Here is a 21,230-nt window from a genome sequence, read left to right on the forward strand (position 1 = left end):
ATCTATCTATCTATCTATCTATCTATCTATCTATCTATCTATCTATCTATCTATCTATCTATCTCTGTTCAGAAGAGAGAGTCCTAAGAACAGCAAAGATACTGCGCAGGACCATAAAGCTCCCAGGCAGCTGGAAGAGCCCAGCTTGAAGGATAAACTGGGGCGTGTACTTGTTTTGAAAAGTTTCCTCAAACTCAATCAAGCTTAACAAATACCAAAAACATCCTAAGCTTTACAGTAATTCTAGGAAGTCCATGAGATGACGGTGAAAATAAACACATGCCTGTCCAGTCAAATGAGGAGAAAGATTGACAGCTCTTTCCGTCTATATGGAGGCCATACTTCATTGTTATTATCCTCACACAGTGATGTCAGTCTCTTAAGCCTAAGTCAAACCTGAGTGGATGAGCAATGTGCAAGTGAGACTGAGAGCCACCTCATTTAAACAGATGGAGAGGAGTACTCCATCTCCAGTATGCTTGGTACTTTGGTATTTTCTTTTTTCCTCTCAGTTACCTCTTTCTCCCTGATCTTCGTAGTTCTCTTCAATGTTGCAATCTTTTTATCTTGGAGGGAACTCCTCCTCATCCTCTCCCTCCCTCCCTCCTTCCCTCCCTCTCTCTCTCTGTTTTTTTTTTTTTTGCCTTAAGCTTCAGCAGCGGTGTCACATGGCAAGATATACATGTGGACATGTCGCTTTGTGATCCCAAAGCTCAGGAAGGAAGCTGCCTCTAACCGCTGCCTGTGCTGCTGCATTCTGTCAGTTAGCACTGCCGTCAAAGCTCCATCCTCGCGTCCGGCCAGCACAGCTAATAAAATATTTGGTTTGTGGATCTTTTTGAGCAGGATATTGAGATAACTGAAATATAGATAACGCTGGATTTGGATTTGCACATTTCTCTTCATTTGTCATAACTCCTTTAGCCATGATTTTAATTATTTTAGACATTGGACAACTTTTGCCGTAAGTTATTCAGAAGCCTTTCTCCTTACATAATACAGCTATGGTAAAAAAATAAATAAAAAAAATTAGCTAAGCTAAGTTACAAAAATATGATTTTTTTTATTCTCACAGAATATAACACACGTTTGATGAGAAGCAAATTTAAATTAACGAAAAATTCAGCCTTGTCTGTACAGTTATTTTACCTAAATAAATCGGTTGTAGCAGCTGTGTCATCATCTGCTGTTGAGTATGAAAGCTGTTAAGTATAAATGAAATTGGGGGGTCATTCCTGGTAGTTTAAGTGATTAACATAAGCTAATGACTTTGGAAGGATGAACAGGAGGTGAAGATAAAGGGGGGGGGGATGTTGTCTGGCTCCCTCACCCACCATTAAAGGCCTGCCCCTGGACTGAAAGAGTGGGCCAGTTTCCCATGCACGGGCAGCACACGCAGGCCCTCTTTGGTTACACAAAATGTCTGCCTGTATGGCTACGGAGAGAGATATTATTAGCGTTATTTTGCCGGAGTTATATGAGAGCATGGTGCTTTTAGGACCCCTTGTTTGAGTGGCTGACAGACACTTGAGTTTGTGCTGCAGATTAAATGAAATTTTAGCAGCTTTTTCTTGGGACTAGGCCATAAAACCACACAAAGGAAGCAGCTGCCACTAATGTAATCTAGAATGGGGTGCTGCAGTGTAAAGCTGTCCACCACTCTTTTGTTTTTCCATTCTTCTCTTCTTTGCAGCTCTTTATGCCTTTCTTGACACCCTTCAACTACACCCCTTCCTCTCCTGATAATATCCTTGTTCTCTCATTGCCTTTAATTCCTCTTTTCATCAGCTACCCCTCCATGTACTGTAGAGGTGATGAAACTGGGGGAGAGCAATAAAGGGCATGTGTTTTATGAGCAAACATATCTTTTTATGTCTTTATATATCTATACAGCGGTGTCAAAGGTACATGAGATAGCATTTGGGTCATCTGCAAAGCATTCTCAGCCACCTTGGCTTTATTTTCTATAGGCCTACACTATATCAGCTAGAAATGTATGGAATGAGGAGCTATGCAGGTTAACCTTCTGCAAACAAAGTTAATTTTTCAGAATGAAACACAACCAGTCTGCTGACCCTTGTGTCAGTTGTCATGATTTCTCAAAATGACAAGGTGGATCTCGGGAATCTGAGAATTGAGAAAAAAATTCTGCGATTGTATGAGTAGCATGCGGAAGAAGCTGTGGAAGGAAGACTTGTTTGAAGTTGACGTTTGTATCAGCATAGCAAATTTTTTAACTGGCCGGCGATGCTTTACTCAAGTAGTAACTTCTGTAAATGAAGTTTTATAGTCTGTTAGAGAAGCAATGGCACAAACATCTGGCCCATAAATCTCAGGTGGTGCTGCAGAGTGCAGTCTGAGGAGCCAGTTCTATCTATCCCCTGATCAGCCATTAATCCAAATGTCTGCATTTTCACATGCATTTATATAATGTTTACAAGAAGTCTTTCTATTGTAGGCATTGCACTGTGAAGTGCTTCTGTACTGTCTAATACATGTGAAAATAACCTGAAAGCACAGTTCAATGCATTGCTTCTGCAGTGTGCATACAGCAAGTATATGAGTTTGTATATTTCCTATGTTTTTTTTTGAATATGTCTTGCCACTGCCTGTTGAGGAATGTCTCAGCTCATTGGCCCTTTCTGTAAAGAAATAATGGCTTTGAGGTGGACTCAACCAGCCTGCCTCCCTGCCAGCTAGCTGTACATGCATGTGTCCTGTTCTGCAGCTGTTTGTGAATAAATCCTTCTGTCACTAAATGCACACAGGCTTTCTTCACCTGTCCTGCTTATCAAATCTTTTTGAGAAGTAAAAGCTCATTTTGGTATTTTTCGAAGACATCTTTTACTAGATTTAAAGTAAAATACGATTGCTTATTTGGAGATTATTCTTGCTGAAATTTGGACTTGTTACTACTATTATCTCTCTGATGTGCTCAGTCTGCCTTGGATTATTTTATCTTGGTTACCTTTGGTTTTACGCAGCCTTTGTAAAAACAGTAAATTAATGTTTTGCACACTTGCCCACCAACACAACATGTTTACTTAAAGCTGATGACTTCATAGAAACAGTTCTTTTCCCCCTTTTGCCACCCTCCCTTTTTGCTCCTCTGCTTTGCTCTCCCTCTTTCCATCCTCAGGGTAGGTTGCTATAGTCCCCCTTATAAACATAGTAATCTATAGGAGCCCTAGACCCAGACAGATTTTTGGCATGGCTGTACAGGTAGCATTCCAGCACGGTTTGAGATCTTACGGCCCTAGCCTCGTTAAAAGCCTGATTTATGCTTTACAGCTGGGCACAAAGGAACCTACAGGTTGGCTACCTTAATTAATATCACGCTCACTACAGCTTGGACCTATGCAAGGATCTGACACACCTCCGGGGAGAATATGCAGAAAGATCCACGTGATGGTAGATGGTGTGAGTGTGCACGTAACTGAAAAGACAGCTGAAAAAACAAAAACAAATACAAAAAACTTGTACCTGTGTTAAGCATGCTTTTAAAAGCACATGCAGTGCAGCCAAACTGAAGCCATCACTGATATATATGCTAAATTGGTCTTCAATAGCAATATTGGTTATGGGTGTTGGCGTTCTGATCTGTAAGTCCCATTCTGTACTGTTTGGCCCATTATCTTCCATTCTTTGCTATAGTGGCTGATCAGACCACATGTCTTCAATTAGTAGGCAGGAATCTGGTACGGCGAGACTCGAAGATGAAGAATTGTGTGAAGCATGGCCTGCTATTGCCAAGCATATGGCCCATCCATCTTACAGACTGTTATCGATGGTAAACGTTACATGTACATGAACTGAATGCCTTAAACCTGCTCAGTCTTCTCTCCTCCAAGTTGTGTTGCTGAGAAAAAATATAATTTAGCATGAAGTGCAATCAAACTTCAAATCACTGATTTGGCAAATTATTTTAAGGCATTAGACCAAATAACAATGAATAAATAAAAAACAAATCAACAAATGTTATGTGACTTTTTGGCATTAACCTCTTGTAACACTTCATATTACAACTTGGTAATAACATGGTAATAACATGGTAACCATGTACAAATAAAGCTGCAATAACTACAGTGAGAGCAATCCTGCTGTAAAGGTCTAGAAAAGGAGCCCAAAAAGAAATATATATAGGTCACTTTGGATCTCTGACCACTTCTTCGCTCTCTTATGTCTCTCCCTGCTTCTGTAGTAAGGGGCTGAATTTAGGGCTGAACAGGAGGCCATTTTGCAATTTTAATCAAGATTTGGAAAGCGCCTGGGCAGAGCAATGGCCCAACACAGTTTTCTCCTTGATGAATTAATAATGTAATGGGGAATGGAGGCTTGGAAGAATGGATGGTGGTTGGTTGGGGCACTGAGGTCTCACTGTTAGGGCCTGTGTCCTTATTATGGGATCAGAGAACTTCATGTCCTAAGCTTCAATTCCAGTGTGCTCTTCTTGGTAAAATAAGTGCTAAGATTAAAAAAGAAAATCACAGAATATAATGATCAAATAATTCTGTAACTTAAACTGTGTCTTTTTCCTAAGGAAAATGGATTTGTGAGCTAGATCTGACCCTGAGACACCCCTTGATCTAAAGAGTCTGGCTATTGATGCTTCCTTAACCACTCGACCACCGTGTGCACAGTCACACACACCAGATGGGACGCGTGTTAAACCCTCAGCCTCCACAGCTCCAGGCCACGGGACACTCCAACACACTGGCCCTCTTGTTTTAAAGTGCCATGTCCCTCCACAATGCCTTGAGGCTCCTATGCATAACGAGCTGCTATGCTTGGCCCAAGCTCACATGCCCTGGTCCTCTCACCCTGAGGTGGTAGGACAGGGTGAAAAATAACTGCATGTTTAAAACAGCCCTTGTTCACTGATATCCAAATGATGACCCATGCCTGAGAGCTTCTGGGGCTACTGTGAGTGTGTTTATGAACAAACAACTCAGGTCAACATCAGGCAAAACTTTGTGTTTTCTAAAAGCTGTCCACTTTTGCACAAGGCAAAGAAAATATAGTACTGGTATAGATTACCGTTGATCCAAGTGCATCTGAAGCCTAAAACCACCACAAAGACCATCAAACAAATGCACCTTCAGTGCTGATTTTTTTTTTTACAGAAGTATTAGTGCAAAGAGTTTATCCTTCTCATTTGTGTCAAGTAAAAGTAACAGAGAGTCAAAAAAATTTGCACACGCTGGCCGAACGGATACATTTTGAGATATACCTGGCACAAAATACATGCGAGAAGAAAATGAGAAGTATTTTGAGACACAGGTGTTTATAAGTGAAGAGTCCCTTGGGGTTTAAGAAAAGAAGGATTTAGAGAAAATTTTTTTGCTTGTGTGTGAGTTACAGTATCTGTGTGTGATATAGGCCAAAGGTAAAAGCTAATAGATGCATTGAAAGGGGCAAGGGAGAAGCTATGGGTGGGTTACAGAGTGTGTGTGATTGCGAGAGAAAGACCTGCTCTGACCTCTTTCAGTGCTGTCATCAGAGCGTGTTAAGAAAATAACGTGATGGAAAGAGGAGCATGCAGGCTGCATCAGGGACAAAAAGGGAATGACTTCAACCTTAGACAGGCTTAAGTGTTTACTCAGTCCAGACAGATACACTGTGTGTATGTGTGTTACAGTGTGTGAAGCTGTTTTTATCTGTTTGGATGTCCAGAGATGCACAGACTACAGGTCCGTGCCTGTAGATGAGAGAAAGTCTCTTTATCTTCTCTTCTTCTTAAACTTAGACCAACTTCGTGTTTATTTTTCATCTGCTTTGTGTTTTACCCCGACTTTTAATTTATTATTTATGTTTGGCTGTTTGTGCAAGTCCATCTAGGAGTACATGGTAGTGAATGCAGATCTTGCCTCATACATCCACACATTTCACTTAACCTAGTCCCTATTCCAGAGGAATAGAGGCAAACGATAAAATACCATGAAATTCAACATGAGTGTTTATTGCAAGAGAGCATCCTGTTCTTAAAGCTACTATGGATTTCAGTATCTTTATAGGTAGATAGGAGACTGCTTAACTGGCTTTAAACAATTTCTATTTCATAAACGATACAAGGATGTTGCAGCCTGGCTCATTCTGTGCTCTGCCCAGAAGCAAATGAAGCAAAAGCACATAAAGACACAAATATGAGGCTTTATTTAAAGTAAGACAGTTTTTCAGGTCTGCACTTTGTGTTTCCAAATTTTAAACTGCCTTCTTATTGCTCAGAGTAGTCAATAGCTCTGTTTATCAGAGCTTTTCTGTAAGCTCTTTGGTAACGTGACTTCAGTATGCATACATTAGATCTTCAGAATTGCTTCCATGTGGCATTTGTGATGTTTTGTCCATCTTCCTACATGTCTGTGAAGACATGTAGTGGGGGGGAGGTCAGACACAGGGGCCTGTATGCTCCGGTGAAGCCGTATCGCGTCCTGGCAAATGGTATGCAGGCTCATAACGCGCTCCACTCATCCAATAGCCGGAGACGAAACAGTTTTGACAGTGTTGAATGCCCTGCCCCGGGGGCCTTATCATCCTTTGCTGCTTGCCTGCCTCCTTCCCCTGTTTCTCTTCTCCTGATGCTATCTATCTAGAGATTTATGCAGAAATGTGCAGCTAGTCGACCTCACTGGTCCCCTTCCATCCTTTCTGCAGGGACGGCAGCCTGTCATAAGCTGAGCTTTGCAGAGATAGTGAAGCTCAGGCTCTGGCCTCATGTTATACGAAGGCTATCTTGACATTGCACTTGAAACACACATGATGCTTGTAAGAAATGACAGAGATGCGCTCATGTGAATGTTGAAGGTTGTATAACCCAAAAATGTTCGTGTATTTACAATAATCTTTTGTATTCCACTGATTTCTAATATATTGTGTTATGCTCTTTGTTAGCCTATTTTATTCTGCTATCCTCCCCCTAAGCTGCAATTTATTGAGACATATCTTTTCTTTGACAGAACACTTTTCACATTTCCCCTCTGAAGTGCTCAGAGACTTCTCACCCATCTGGGATATTGCCCGAGTCCAAAAATACTCCTGCTTGATTAAGTCTTCTTATGTACCTGGATATGTGTGCTTAAACTGACACTTGGCAGTTTGCAGTTTCTTTGATTCCCGTCCTTTATTTAATACCTTCTCCACTGAGCATTGGCTTTTGTTGACGGTGGTTTGATCCTGTGAAACGGATCCCAACTCAATAAATAATCTCTGCGGATGCTTACATAAGCGACGGTCCATTTAATTAGACTGGTTAAGCTTAGAAGCCCAGAGGTCTTTTCACTGTACTATTAGAGCTAGGATGAGAAACAATAGTGCGCGGCCTCCCACTGTCACTGGTAAGCAGAGAGCAAATAATGATCTGCATCAGAGACACGGCTGGCCCTGCCTATTATAAGGTCTGCCGGACCCGAGCCGCACCCAAACACGAAGCTGTCCAGCTGCGCTTAGTCGGAGTGGATGAATGGATGGAGAGAATGATAGATGGAGTGAAAGAGAGATGGATGAATGGGTAGATGGATGGTCAGTTCAAACACAGTTCAACTGAGAAAAGATCAAAAAGACTAAGGTTATGCTGGGGAAACAGACAGCGTAGAGTGATGCAAATTTAAAATTATTCTGGCAAGTGTGTTGAATGCAAATACACAGACATGAATGCATGGATACTACAGGAAACAGTCATGTAGTCATTCTAACAGTGAGTGTGCGTGCTGATTACAAAAAGAAAGTACGAAATTATACGAGAACACACATTTGTCTACTGTGTATGGCGCATTCATTCATTGGCCTCTGTGTGGGTGCCATCTGTGGTTTCTTAGTGGCTCAGAAAAAACTCCCGAGCTCAACTGTTGCTCTTATCACCTTTCATGAGAAGGAGAAAGGAAAGGTAAGAAGTGTAAAAGTCTGATTGGGAACAAAGCTACAGCCAGCAGCTTACTTTATACTGGCACAGGCCTTCAAAGACCACCATGCATCTTTATCTGGAGATCTGCACCCCCTCCCCTGTCTTGCTCATGCCAGCTGCTTTTCTTCTCCTAGTCTACCTCTGTCTTTCCCCGTTCCTTTCTGTTTTAGCTCTCCATTCTCCCCCCCCCCCCCCCCCCCCCCCCCTCATTGTGTGTCTCCTTTTCACTTTCCCTACATTTGTGCCTTATGTAGTGAGTAGTGGTCAGCTTCCCCATACTGTATAATGTGTGACTCCAACACCAGTCAGTGTTGGCTGGTTTTCTGTTTAGTAAACTGTATTTCCTGCATCCGGCTTTGTCTCAGGAACAAGTGTTTGTCAAACAAGCCTTTTGTCTGTGGCCAGTGGCTTAGCGCACCATAACGAGCCTGGCTGGGACAAAGAGCTGGGTGTATGTGGCTGTGGCAGAGAAACACAGACAAACAGATCGAGACGTAGAAGTAAGAAAGAAGGTCAAGGCCAGTCCATTTGCTCTATCAGGTTTCAGACACACACACAAAGAAAAAAAAGCAGAGACAGAGAAAAAACGTTAAGGTGATAACATGTATGAGGCATATGACAGATCCTTCTCTTAGTCTCTAAAGCTGCTAATGAAAAATTACAGTTCTGTTGTTAACTGAGCTGAAAGTCATGTAAACCAAGAAGGCCCCTATTGTGAGCTTCTGTTACTCCCCCATCTTTTTCCTCAACCTCTCCTTTCCTGCTTCACCCTTCACCCCTGTCCAGTCCCTGACTGTGAATACCCTAATGACATAAACAGAGTGGTAATCACATTAACAGGAGTTACGGCCGAGGCACTCTTAAGAGGCACTGTATTGACAACCCTCTGTCTTCCCGAGGCACTCACTCCAACACCTATAAACACTTATGAATATTGGCAAAGACCTTCTATTAGCATAATCACTTTTCAGGTGTGTGTGAGTGCTCTCTCGAGCCATAGCGACTGATAACTTTGAGAAATGGCAGTGACACACTGTGTCCCTCGTGTCTTCTGTCTCTGTGGCTTCCTCCTCCTTTGGAAGCCAAGCAAGCTAATCCTGTTAGCCCATTCCTCCATTAGCTAAATGACCAATATCAGTGAAAGCTGCATGGTCACACCAGGACAGGCTCAGCCCACTATCGCAACTGGTCAAGGACAAAAATAAAAATAAAAATGGAGGGCATGGTAAGTCTGCTAACTTTTTATTGTATGGCTAAATAGTTGTAAACAATACATCTGTGAGTGGTGGGTGAGGAAGAGAAAGCTGTTGACATTTTTGTGTCAGTGCATCTTTAACTTGCCAGCACTTGGTCAATGGGTTGTCTTTGTGTCTGTTACTTGATTTTTTTTTGTGGTTTTGCCAGTGTTTGGGCTTATGGGACAACGTGGAACAGGGTGGTATAGCTACTCTTTGTGTAAGTACATGTTGTTGAGAGAGTGCAAGTAAGACTAATTATGGGAAATGGGCCATTAACGATAGAGGAATATGCACAAGCAATGTGTTCCTCAGTTGCCTAGAATTTCAGGATTCTGTATGACTTTGGTCAAAATTGTTGGCTACGATGTTTTGTGAGTGTTGCTGCGAGGCTACCTTATCTTCTCTTTGACTTATCATAATTTCTCTTCTGTCCTTGCAACAGGCCTACCCCTAGATCAAATCATTTCTCTCTGATATCAGTGCAATGTCCATTAATATCACAATAATAGCCTCCCGCTGCTTTGTGTTGCAATGCTTCGAAAGGCTTTGAAGGAATTGTTAACCTCCCATTTCATTCCTTTGACTGTGTATCTTCTACTTTCTATTTTTCTTTTCTCTGTCATCCTTCTAACTTTTTGCTCCCAAACCACCTGCCCTTTCTCACTTCTTCTATATTCTTTCTGTCTCCTCTTTCCTTCACAGTCTCTTCTTTCAGCCTCTGCCATGAAATGGCAGCTAAGGGGTTGTCAGTGTGGTTTCTCCTCTCTGCTGATCCTATTTCAAAGGGACGTGTAGATTCAGCATTAGCTCCAGCTCTCTTGCTCTTCTGCTCTCCAGCCCTAACTCATCACAGACTTAAAGTTACTAGAAGAAGAGAAACGGACTGAGAAAGCGAGGGAGAGCTTTCCTTTATTCTATTAGAGGACAGACTCATTTATAAGATCATCCTTCCTCCCTCGCACAGTTTCGTGCTTCTCCATACAAGCAGAAAAAGGAAAAAAAAAACCCTTCAAGGCCATCAAACGCCTCGTCAGAATGTCTTTTATCCTTTTGAAAAGCTGTCCTTCCATCCCTTTGAGGACAGCTATTAAGGACAATAGTGGGCTTATTTAGATATCTCCTCTGCCATTGTTGTAAATCTGGGCATGTGTTGGTCTGGCTTGTTGATGCCCATCAATGTGTCCACTGCTCGGATGGGAATAACAATTATCATCACTGCTTGTGGCATGAACACAGTTTGTCAAATGTCTATAGATGGAGTAGTGATTGCATAGCACAAGACATGCTGGTTTTGATGCATAAGAAAATGAATTGAGTACTGGCTTTGAAGTGCATTCTTGTGGCTCTTGTGTCCTTCAGAAATATGGTGGGTTGTCATTAGGAATGTCTCCTTCACGCCACACTTCTCTCCTTTGCTCCCTTCCTTCCCCCTGCCTCCTTCCATGATCCTTTAGTGCTCACTTTCCTCTAAAAACATGGACGTCTCACATTCCAGCCAGCCCGTCCTTTTTTCTTGTCCTTCACAATAACAAAAAAAATTAATCTATTTTCCCCCCTCATGCATATATACTGTGTGCTCGCACATTAAGACGGGGATGAGGAAGCGTGTAGACTGAATCAAAGCAAAGTGAACGGGAGAGGCCAGGTTATTGCAACTGTTTTACAAGTGACACGGGGCTTTCTACTTAAAGCCATAAAAACACACACATAATAAGGAAACATACATATAGCAGTTAATGTAATGGGCACATTTTATTTGTGCTTATGAGAGAGGGAGAAAAAAATGTGTATGGGCAAATGGCTTTTTTATGATGGAAAAATTCCATAGTGGGTCAAAGCCCCTTGCAGGTGGCAGCAATTAACTGTAATTTTTGCAGATTGTAATGATCCATAATTTACCAGTATACCCCCTTCCAACTCTTTTCAGTCAAGAGAAAAAGGTTTGTGTGGAGGTTTGATTGGGTGCACATTTTAGCTGTGTCCTGGTCTTTAAGTGAGATTGTTCGGAGGGGGCCACATTGACTCTGGACACATAAGATAGAGATACAAACCAAAAAACACCAATCCGTTCCCTATGTTGCTCATCCACCACATCCCTCCTCTTTCTTTTAGACTGTCACTATATTTTTCTGGCCCCTCTCACCCTTTTTCTTCAACAGTAGAAGGCTTAAAACATGCAAAACTGTCCATCCACCATCTTAGGGATCACCCATAGTTTCAATCAGGCACACATAGCCTATCATCCTCTCTCCCGCTCCCTTGTTTTCCCTCTTCAAACACAGTATGGCCATGGTTTGGGTTCAGCATTGGCAAATGACTTCAGAAAAATGCCCTCAAGTGAAAGAAGAAAAAAGGGAAGAAATGATAAGAAACCCCAAAGATGAAAGAGGGAGCACATTTGCAAGTGGCGGATGCTTCTTATTTTGCATATCTCTCACTTCTTCTTTCTCCTTCTTCTCCTTTTCTATTCACCTGAGAGGATTTAAATAAATCCATAAAGCATGAAATATCAGAAATAGAAAAGTAATGCATGAAATGCATTTTCATTGGAGCCTCCCCACCCACACACAAACACACATACCCAATTTTCCTCTTCGCTTCTTTTTTTCCTGTGAATGTGTGTTTTTTGTGATAAACGCTGGTACAATTTATTAACATGTGACCTCTTATTTGTATTCAGTGTTAATATGCAGCATCAGATACATGTCCCACTTTAGCCCTGCTAATTCTGTAAACAAGGCTTTGGAGGGGAGATGAGTGTTTTTAACGAGATTAGGCGTGCATTGTCAGGCAAATCTCAGGTCAGTGTGCAAGTGCTATTGAAAGTCAATTATTGTTTTAAATATTCCTATGCCTTCTTCCCGTGTAATTTGTGTGTTTGTTGCCTGTCTCTTGTAATTGTGTTTTATCTTTTGTTCTGTTAAGTGTTAAATCTAAATTCACACACACACCTACACACACACACACACACACACACACACACACACACACACACACACACACACACACACACACACACACACACACACATACACACACACACACACACACACACACACAGTTTTCACATTTTATAGCTGTGATATTGAGCAATAACAATTTTACTAAGATGAATAATTTGCTCTGTTTAAATAGAGTGCAATTGTAAATTTTTTTTTTAAAATGTTATTCAATACCTTCATCTAATCATAATAGTTCTGGTCAGAAGTGATCGCAGATATTTTATAGGCTGTTGTCAAATTAGTCTATATTCTCTTGGTTTTTGATAATTACTTTACCTATTTTAAAACCCTACTTGCATTATTTAAGCATCATGTTTCCTTTTATAATAATATATGGTGTTAATAAAATTACTAATGTTCTTTTTATAGTTTGAATCTCCCAGTTTACATTTATTTTCTCTCTGTGTGTTTCTTTTTGTCAGATAAAGATGAGCCCAGCAGTTACACCTGCACCACATGCAAACAGCCTTTCACCAGTGCCTGGTTCCTGCTCCAGCATGCCCAGAACACCCATGGCTTCCGTATCTATCTGGAGAGCGAGCCCGGCAGCCCCCTCACCCCTCGTGTGGCTGCAGCTCCCGGAATGGGGGGTGACTGTAATTCCTCCCAGCCCCCTCTTCATGCTGTACACTTGGCTGATGGCAGCCCTTACAGCCTCCTGAGAATGCCGGGTTCTGGGTCTGGTCGGGATTCAGCGTCCACGCCTCGTGAGGGCCGCTATCCCCGAACGCCACCGCTATTCAGCCCACCACCGCGCCATCACCTCAGCCCTGATGACTTAGCCTTGGCAACACACCATCCCAGTGCTTTTGACCGGGTGATGAGGCTGAACTCTGTGCCATTAGAAGCCCCTCAGACCATGGACTTTTCTAGACGTCTACGTGAGCTGGCCGGAAATGCCACAGGAGGTTCTCCGCCTCTTTCCCCTAACAGACCCAACCCTATGCAACGGCTGCTGCAGCCTTTCCAGCCAGGTTCTAAGCCTCCATTTTCAGCAACACCTCCCCTCTCCACCTCTCAGTCACCTTCTGGCTCACGTTCCACACCTAATCCTGTAACAAATGCAGTCCAATCGACCACCCCTCTCAAAGCAAAATCTTGTGAGTTCTGCGGGAAGACCTTCAAATTCCAGAGCAACCTTATTGTTCACCGGCGTAGCCATACAGGGGAAAAGCCATTTAAGTGTCACCTCTGTAACCATGCCTGCACACAGGCTAGCAAACTAAAACGTCACATGAAGACACATTGTCAGAGTAAGTCTTCACTGCTTAATGCCAAGTCAGATGATGGTCTTTCAACTGCTAGCTCACCTGAACCTGGTACGAGTGAGCTGATGGGCAGTGCCACAGATGCACTCAAGTCAGTGGTGGCAAAGTTCAAAAGTGAGAACAATGGCCTTCTGCCTGAAAATGGAGAGGAGGAGGAGGAAGAGGAAGATGATGAGGAAGAGGAAGAAGAAGAAGAAGAAGAAGAGGAGGAGGAGGAAGAAGAGGAGGAGGGGGAGGAGGAGGAAATTGAGAGAAAGCCTGGAGTAGAAGAAGAGGGAAGGAATGACTACCGATTTAGCTTGAGGCTTGAAGGGGCTCGCCATCACCAGAACAGCGAGGCTCTGCACCCACATCGCCGGAGCTTATCCAGGGAGCCTATTGATGAAAACTCAGCCATGGAGTCAGACCGGGCAGATGATGGAACCACTACTACTATCAATGGCTTGAGACCTCTATCTAATGACAACCTGTCCAGGAAGCTGTTGGGTGGAGGGGTCAGTCCTGGTTCCCTCAGTCCCCTGTCCAAGCGCATCAAGGTAGAGAAAGACCTTGACCCTCCCACTCCCACAATCCCAAACACAGAGAACGTCTACTCTCAGTGGCTTGCTGGCTACGCTGCCTCCCGGCAACTCAAGGACCCCTTCATCAGCTTCACAGGTGGGGACTCCAGACAATCACCCTTTGCCTCTTCATCTGAGCACTCTTCAGAAAACGGCAGCTTGCGCTTCTCTACTCCACCCGGTGAACTCGATGGGGAACGTGCCGCATCAGTACGGAGCGGCACCGGCAGCGGGGCCAGCACTCCCCACGGTGTCAGCGGCAATGGCAGGCCGAGCTCGAAGGATGGTCGCCGCAGTGACACCTGTGAATATTGTGGCAAGGTGTTTAAGAACTGCAGCAACTTGACTGTGCACCGACGCAGTCATACTGGAGAGCGGCCCTACAAATGCGAGCTGTGCAGCTATGCATGCGCTCAGAGCTCAAAGCTCACCCGTCACATGAAGACCCATGGACAGATGGGCAAGGACGTGTACAAATGTGAAATCTGCCACATGCCTTTTAGTGTATACAGCACTCTGGAGAAACACATGAAAAAGTGGCACAGCGACCGCCCTCTGGCTAATGACATTAAGACTGAGTAGGCAAAGAGCAGCATGCTGGTTGCTCTCTCTCAGCTCCTCTGGCTAAAAAGCAACCCTGGCTAACTAGCCAATAAGTAAGGGGAAAGGACAACAGGGTTAGACACCAGTACACAGTACAGCCCTGTTTTCATCCCGACTGGAAGAAGCTAGATGCATGATCCATTACCGGGGCAATACTATTGCATCACACTTAAAACTTTTTGAGCCTTTCTATTGTGCAATAATTTACACGTTTTGTATTTTTTGTAACTGGACAGCATGCTCTGTGTGTTTTGGCTACCTAGAGAGAAAATTGTCCTCAGCTGGTGGGTTTGGTTGTACATGTGTTGCTGTTTATACTTTTGATTTCTTCAACATAAAAAAAAAAGACTTATTAAAACCCATGCTGCATACAGTACATACTGTTTTACATATCATGTACAGTTTTGAGTTCAAACATAGTGGGCAGTGTCATATAATCAAAACATCAAGACAAGCAGGGTCACACTTAAAAACTGATCTTTGTGAAAGATTTTCCATGCAACATTTAGATATGATAAATATATATAGAGAGAATTAGGCCGCCTATGAAATGCTAGGCACTGGCGCCATTAAATATTTCTTTTACAAACAGCAGTGAAATTAACAATATGGTGTGAAATGACAACAACGAGTGCCTTGGATATTTTACCTGCATTAGTTAATCCTCCTTTTTGCTATAAGCTCGGAGTTTCAGCTATAAAAGATTACACAACATTTTGTGCACATATGAAATAAGCAGGTCCTTGCATCAAGCACCTGTACGACCCTTGTGTTTTTTTTGACTTAGTGGAGCATAGAGAACCAGCTAAAACAAAAAGAAAAAAAGAAAAAAAACATTACGTGTATCTCTGGTGAATCATTTATCTGCTTGCCTCCTGTAGATTTTTTTTTCGAGATTACAGTTCTGTTTACGGGCATGTTACATGCTTGAGTTTGGTGTAGAGTTTTGGTATAGGTGAATATGTTTTTTGGTACCGTACTGAGGGGGTACTCTGGCGAGTTGTTTTACCAACATAAAGCTCTTAATTTTTCAGAGTTTATTTTCTTTGATAATTAAACAATTTGCAGGTGTTTTTTGCAAGTAACACAGAGTAATGTTTCTTTGGTGTCCGCCAACAGCCACTTGAAGACCCCAGTGTGGGATTTAGTTGTTGTAAGCCAGACAGATTTTTTCAGGTGAGGGTTGGGTGGGTGTAAGAGCATAAGGGTGGATGATGTTCAGGGTAGTAAGTGGGGAGTGGGTTTACCAGGTGTCTCTACAATTCAAAAATCTATGTCGCTGTAGTGTTATTTCCCGTCACCGCATTAGATCTTAGAAACTGTTTAGCGATCCAAATTTTTTTTAACAAGTCACACTGAAATCCAAAATGTGATTCTAAATCAAAGGACAAGAATATTGAAAAAAATCAGCAAATTTTCCCTCGCAGACAAGGTTTTAAGTTTTCACATTTAGTTTTCTTTTCGTTTGTCTAGACCTACGCGTGGTAGCCATGTGTGTGTTTTTTTTTTTTTTTTTTTTAATTTTTAGTTTTCACTCCCTGTCATTGTTGATGATATAGCACTTGTCACTCTGCCTTGGATTCTGTATCTGTCTCTCTAATCGGAGGTACAGTCGGTTGAGTATAAAATGAGTACCGGATTTCAGGTCTGGTACTGCCTACGTGCACTGTTCAATTTTCCCAGTTTACAGTCGGACGCTCAAGGGAAAACTAGCTCTTATGCTGACAGATTAGTGTGGTGTCATTGCTTTGCATTAAAAGAAAAAAAGAAGAAAAAGAACGTTGAACTAGAAACTGTTGCCAGCCATGTCTCCTTCTGAGAACTAAACATTGGTTTGGATCTTGGAAGTAATAATGCAGGAACTGCCATAGAAACATCCTGCTTCATACTACAAACTATAGAAATATACTGCTCAGTACAGAAAAATAAAAATTCTACAAATTTGATTTAAACAGATAAGTAAAATGTGCTGTTGATTTTTTTTTTTTTTAAAAAAAGGTAAAACATCAATATCTTTAGGGGAGAACCTTATTTAAATTTTGTTTGTTTACTGTTGTTTCTCTTTTCTGTCCTGGAGACACCAGGACTTGATCACTATGTAATGAACTGTAATGTCTCTCATGTTTTTTGCCTTTACTATACACAAGTCTTCAGGTTGAACAAAAATTTGCATTGGGGAGAGATTTATGATATATAAATATATAGAGAGAACTTAAAATACTTAGGAAATTGCACACTCATGTAAGTTCCTATGTTCAAAACACATTTATGGTCTACTTTTTTTCCTGTATTTAGAATGGTATTTGAAATTAATGTTCACTTAGTGTAGGCACTTATAGTATTTATGTTGGAGCCTGTATTTTTAACTGTTTTGCCTGTACTCTTTAAAGGTTTCAATGTACCCTTTTTCTGTAGTGAAAAAAAAAATCCCAACAAGCTGCCACCGTATATTTTCTTAATTTGGCAGGATAATATAGTGTGAATAATTTGTATGCTTGAAAATAAGTATTTCTGAAAAATAAAATGTTGTGGTGTTCCCCAAGGGTGAGAGGTCATATGATGGCCTTTTCAGGCAGTCCCGCTGGAGTGACCACAATGAGGTAAAAACAGGTGGTTGTACATATCTTTTTAGTTTGTTTTATATATTTTTCTCTCCTGCCATTTTATATGCAGTAATACAAGCTATTGTTGGGTTTTCTTGGTAGAAAAGTTTTTACTGTCTTTGATCATGTACCACCTAAAAACATTCCAGCTGTTTTGCTTTTTTTAAAGGACATTTTGTCATATGCAATCAATTCAACATTAATCTGAAAGATTTTTTTTTATTTTTTTTGCTACAGATTGTTTTTTTTTCATTGCCAAAAGATCCACGGTGCTTTATAATTTAAATATGGTACATCTCATATGCAAGGCATATTCTAAATAACTGAACTCATGCGAAGAAAAGTTTGGTACATGTTATCCATGCTGACGGTACTAAGGTACATATAGGTTTTCAACCTTATTTCATCCTGTGTATTTACTCTCAAGCTGTTTGTTCTAACCTGAACTTGAAGTTGACCTTTGGCATTGGTTGACATTATTTATTATGACTACAAACACGCATGTTCCATTCAGAACACAGTCACTGCAAAACAAATCTGTTCAGTTTTCTCTCTCCTGATGAAGTGTGATGGCTTAATTTCTATGATGACCAAAGGTCATTGACCAACATTTACAAGTTCTTGCTTGAATTAAAGAATTTATTGTTGTTGTTTTTTTTTTCAGTTATGGAGATGCCACTCTATTTTCAGCCGTTGTCTGCATTATTCTCTTCACTCAGCCATTTTGTCTTGAAAAATAATAAAAAGTATTACATACATATTTGAATTTGGTGCTTTTATTAATTTTTTTTGTCATAGTATGCACAGTCACAATACTGTATAAGACAATTAATAGTGTTACATAAACATTTTAATACATTCCACAGATATGTTTGCATGGGTCAGCTTGGATCACATGTCATCAGGGTGGAAGTTTACAATCATATCTGTGGGCAGTGGCCTTGTTAGGTCAGCTAAAGATCTGTGTTATATCTCCAGCAAACTTCTATTCACCCTACCCCCCTAGTTTCCCCACCCACACCTCTAGCAATAGCTTTCTTTCTGTCTCTTTTTGCCCTTCTTGCCTTTGGTCTTCACTTTTATCGTCCTTTATCTGACTTTATATATGTGCCTGTGTCCAAATCTCTTTTTTCTTTTTCAGACCACTCCTTTCCCTGTTTCCTCCTAACCCTGCTGAAGCACTGGAGGGCAATGTGACAGACTAATCGCTTTCCTGGTGCTGTTTGCCTAGCAGGGCCAGATTAAAGTTCACAGATAGAGAGAGGTTCCTGCTTAGGCCAGGTGTTGACAGTTGAGATAAAGCAGAGTTGCAAGGAAGTGAGGCTGGTTGGGTGGGTGTTGGGAGAGAGGAACCCTGTGTGTGTTCTTGCACATATACACACTTCTAATCTTTAGCAGGGGGGTTACTCCCGCCCACTAATCTAAGATCACCCAAGTTCAATGTCAGGAGTACAACAATGCTTTGGTCCACAAATCCTGCCACCAATCAACCCATGCATAGCAGACATACTTTTCCCATAGCAGACTCTTGGCCCTTGCCTGCAATTCCCTGCCTTCCTCCTCCTCCTCCTCCTCCTCCATACATAAACATATATCCTTAACTCCTTAATTTAACAGTCGCTGCACTCTGACTGCAAAGTTTTTTGTCTTGTTTTTTGTGAGTTTTACATGTTAAAAAATGCTTATAATCTTAGACTAGTTTTGTTCATAAAATTTGGGAAAATAATGTCAGAGAAAATAAAGAATATATTATACTAATCTTACAAGAATTCTCAGTTGGAGGGCAAGAAATGTATTCGTTTATTATGTTAATTAAAAGACTTCACAAAAAGTGCCGTGAAGATGAAGATTACTACCTTCCTCTTTTACTTTTCCTATAATTTATCTTTCTCATTCGCACGTGTTTGATGCTGTAAAGGCCTCCCAGCATAGCTCTGGAGAGCGCGTCCAGCAAATAGCAGGGACGCTAAATCAACTCTGTAATCCTCCCAATATGCTGCTTCTCCCTGCCCAATGCTCCCTCTCTGTCTGTTCCTCTACCTTGCTCCTTTTCTTTATTGCTTCTTTTTCCTTCTTGTGTCAGCTGTCACTGGATTGTGCTTATTTATCTCTCCCAACCCCCCGTTATTCATTCCCTATATTATATAGATTCTCTCATGCTTTATTTTTGTTCTTGCCTCTGATTCAGCCTAATTTTTTCTTGGGTCTGAGCCTAACTCACGAGTGTCAGTAGAAAAGGCTGAAGAGCAGAGATGGCGAAGCAGACTGCAGCTGTGCTGGGGTGCAGCGAAGAGGGGCCTCGTCCGGACTTCTTGGAACAATATAAAAGCACTAATCACCCAGGACAGCTGACACCCAGTGCCTCACACATATACACACCGTTTCATAGACACACTCACACATGCACAAAGATCTGAGGATTGCCATTATAGGGTGGAAGGAGAGAGCTCTGCCCAGACAAGACTTGCAGGTCTGGCCTGGCTGGAAAACAAAGTCTGTGTTTTGTCTATGGGCAGCAATGCTTCAGGGCTGAAAGTGATTTCTCATAAACACGGACATATGTATGTACAGTGTGACTATGCACGCAGATGCTTATATCTGCTACACAGCAGTCACGTATAGAACACACGCATGAAAATTTAAAAGGCAGTTAAGTACAGAGGGGTATAAAGGAAAATTTACCCCCATGCATGTTTGTACGCAGACAGACAATCAAACACACATGCTTACTCGGGAACACAAACCACATAATGGATTGGGTGCTTGCACGCTCACAAACACACACACAGACACACACACGTGCGCACACAAAAGTGTCTTCGGGAATGTGACCTTTTCCCAAAAGCCTCCCTTTCCTGCCTCAGCTCCCCTCCCCCTCTGGCTGTGTGAAGACTGAAGGGGTCAAGGGTCAGGTTTTGGGGGGCTGGAGATTAGGTTTCACATGACTGAGCACCTTTGTTGGGGCAGGCCGGCAGAAAGGAAACGTCCAGGAGGGTAGCTGTGTCTGTCTGAGGAGAGCGAGAGATAGAGTGAGGGGGGGAAGGGAGAAAAGAGGGACAGACGGATGGATGTGTGGATGAAGTTGAAGTTTGGTCAGCGACGGCTGAAGTCAAAATGCAAGACTGAAGAGGAAGTTTTTGAGAAGGGCACAGGAGAGGAACAAGAGATGAGAATGAGAAAATGTGAGAACATAAAAGAAAAACCAGAAAAACCTAACCCACATTCCTCACTCGATAGCTCTGCTTGCCTTTCTCCGTGCACTTCTCCCTCTCCTCCCTCTGTCTCCTTCTTGCTATGACCATGTGGCCTCTGTGTCGGGCTGCGGCCAGCCAGTGTCCTCAATGCCTGCTGGCTTTGCCGATCTCTCCATGACCACACAGCGAGAAGAAAGCCCCAGCCAAAATAGTAAACTGGATCACAGCAGAATCAACCCCCTCCTTTGCCTTCTCCTCCTCCTCTTTCTCCTTCGCAACATCTGAGTTGTAGTCTGCCCGCTAGACAATATATGGCGTAACTGGCAGTGAAAATCTTGGCGGAGACCTGGATTACCTCGTTTGTGAAGTATTGCTTTAAATGTCTCTGTGTGTAATTTTTTTTCCTTTTTCCTACTTCTCAGACCTAGAGAGAAATATTTTAACGACGTGCAACATTTTCAACTAAATGACTCACAGAGGTGGGACTGGTACTGCTGATGGCTTCCAGATAAGGTGAAAACTTTGACCTCACAGCGAAAAAAAAAAAAAAGGACAGGGGGTGAAGCAAAGAATTTCTTGAATACAGCACTGGCCATAATTGGGTGGCCTCTTTTGGTTTCTTGGTGCACAATCAAATATGGGTCTTAGGATAGATGTTGTAATTCTGCATATTAATTATATCCCAATGCCGTATGTGTCTGTACTGCTTTACAGGGAGGCACTATATATGTAAGAGTCACTGCTATTGCATTGTATCAGTATGTGGTTGTTCTACCTTTCTTTGAAGACTACACGATTGGCTCATTCCAAAGCTAGTGTGGTCAGACTGGAAGAGAGATTGTGGACGATGGAGCAGAAAAGGGCA

At 42.1% G+C, this 21,230-nt stretch overlaps 1 protein-coding gene across 1 annotated transcript in view; it reads left to right on the top strand.

Annotated features, from left to right (window-relative positions):
- bcl11ab (BCL11 transcription factor A b) overlaps positions 1–17,886 on the top strand; it is a 33,116-nt gene extending 15,230 nt beyond the window's left edge. The window contains exon 3 of the mRNA XM_085410598.1: positions 12,560–17,886. Within this exon, the coding sequence (XP_085266724.1) occupies positions 12,560–14,547 (1,988 nt within the window). The 3' untranslated portion in view covers positions 14,548–17,886. The remainder of the gene's footprint in view (positions 1–12,559) is intronic.
- Positions 17,887–21,230: the final 3,344 nt, after the last annotated feature.

This window comes from Rhamphochromis longiceps, linkage group LG6, assembly GCF_057381845.1.
Source record: "Rhamphochromis longiceps isolate RC_006_pf linkage group LG6, R_longiceps_female_GT1.1, whole genome shotgun sequence".
In the NCBI taxonomy this organism is placed as follows: domain Eukaryota; kingdom Metazoa; phylum Chordata; class Actinopteri; order Cichliformes; family Cichlidae; genus Rhamphochromis; species Rhamphochromis longiceps.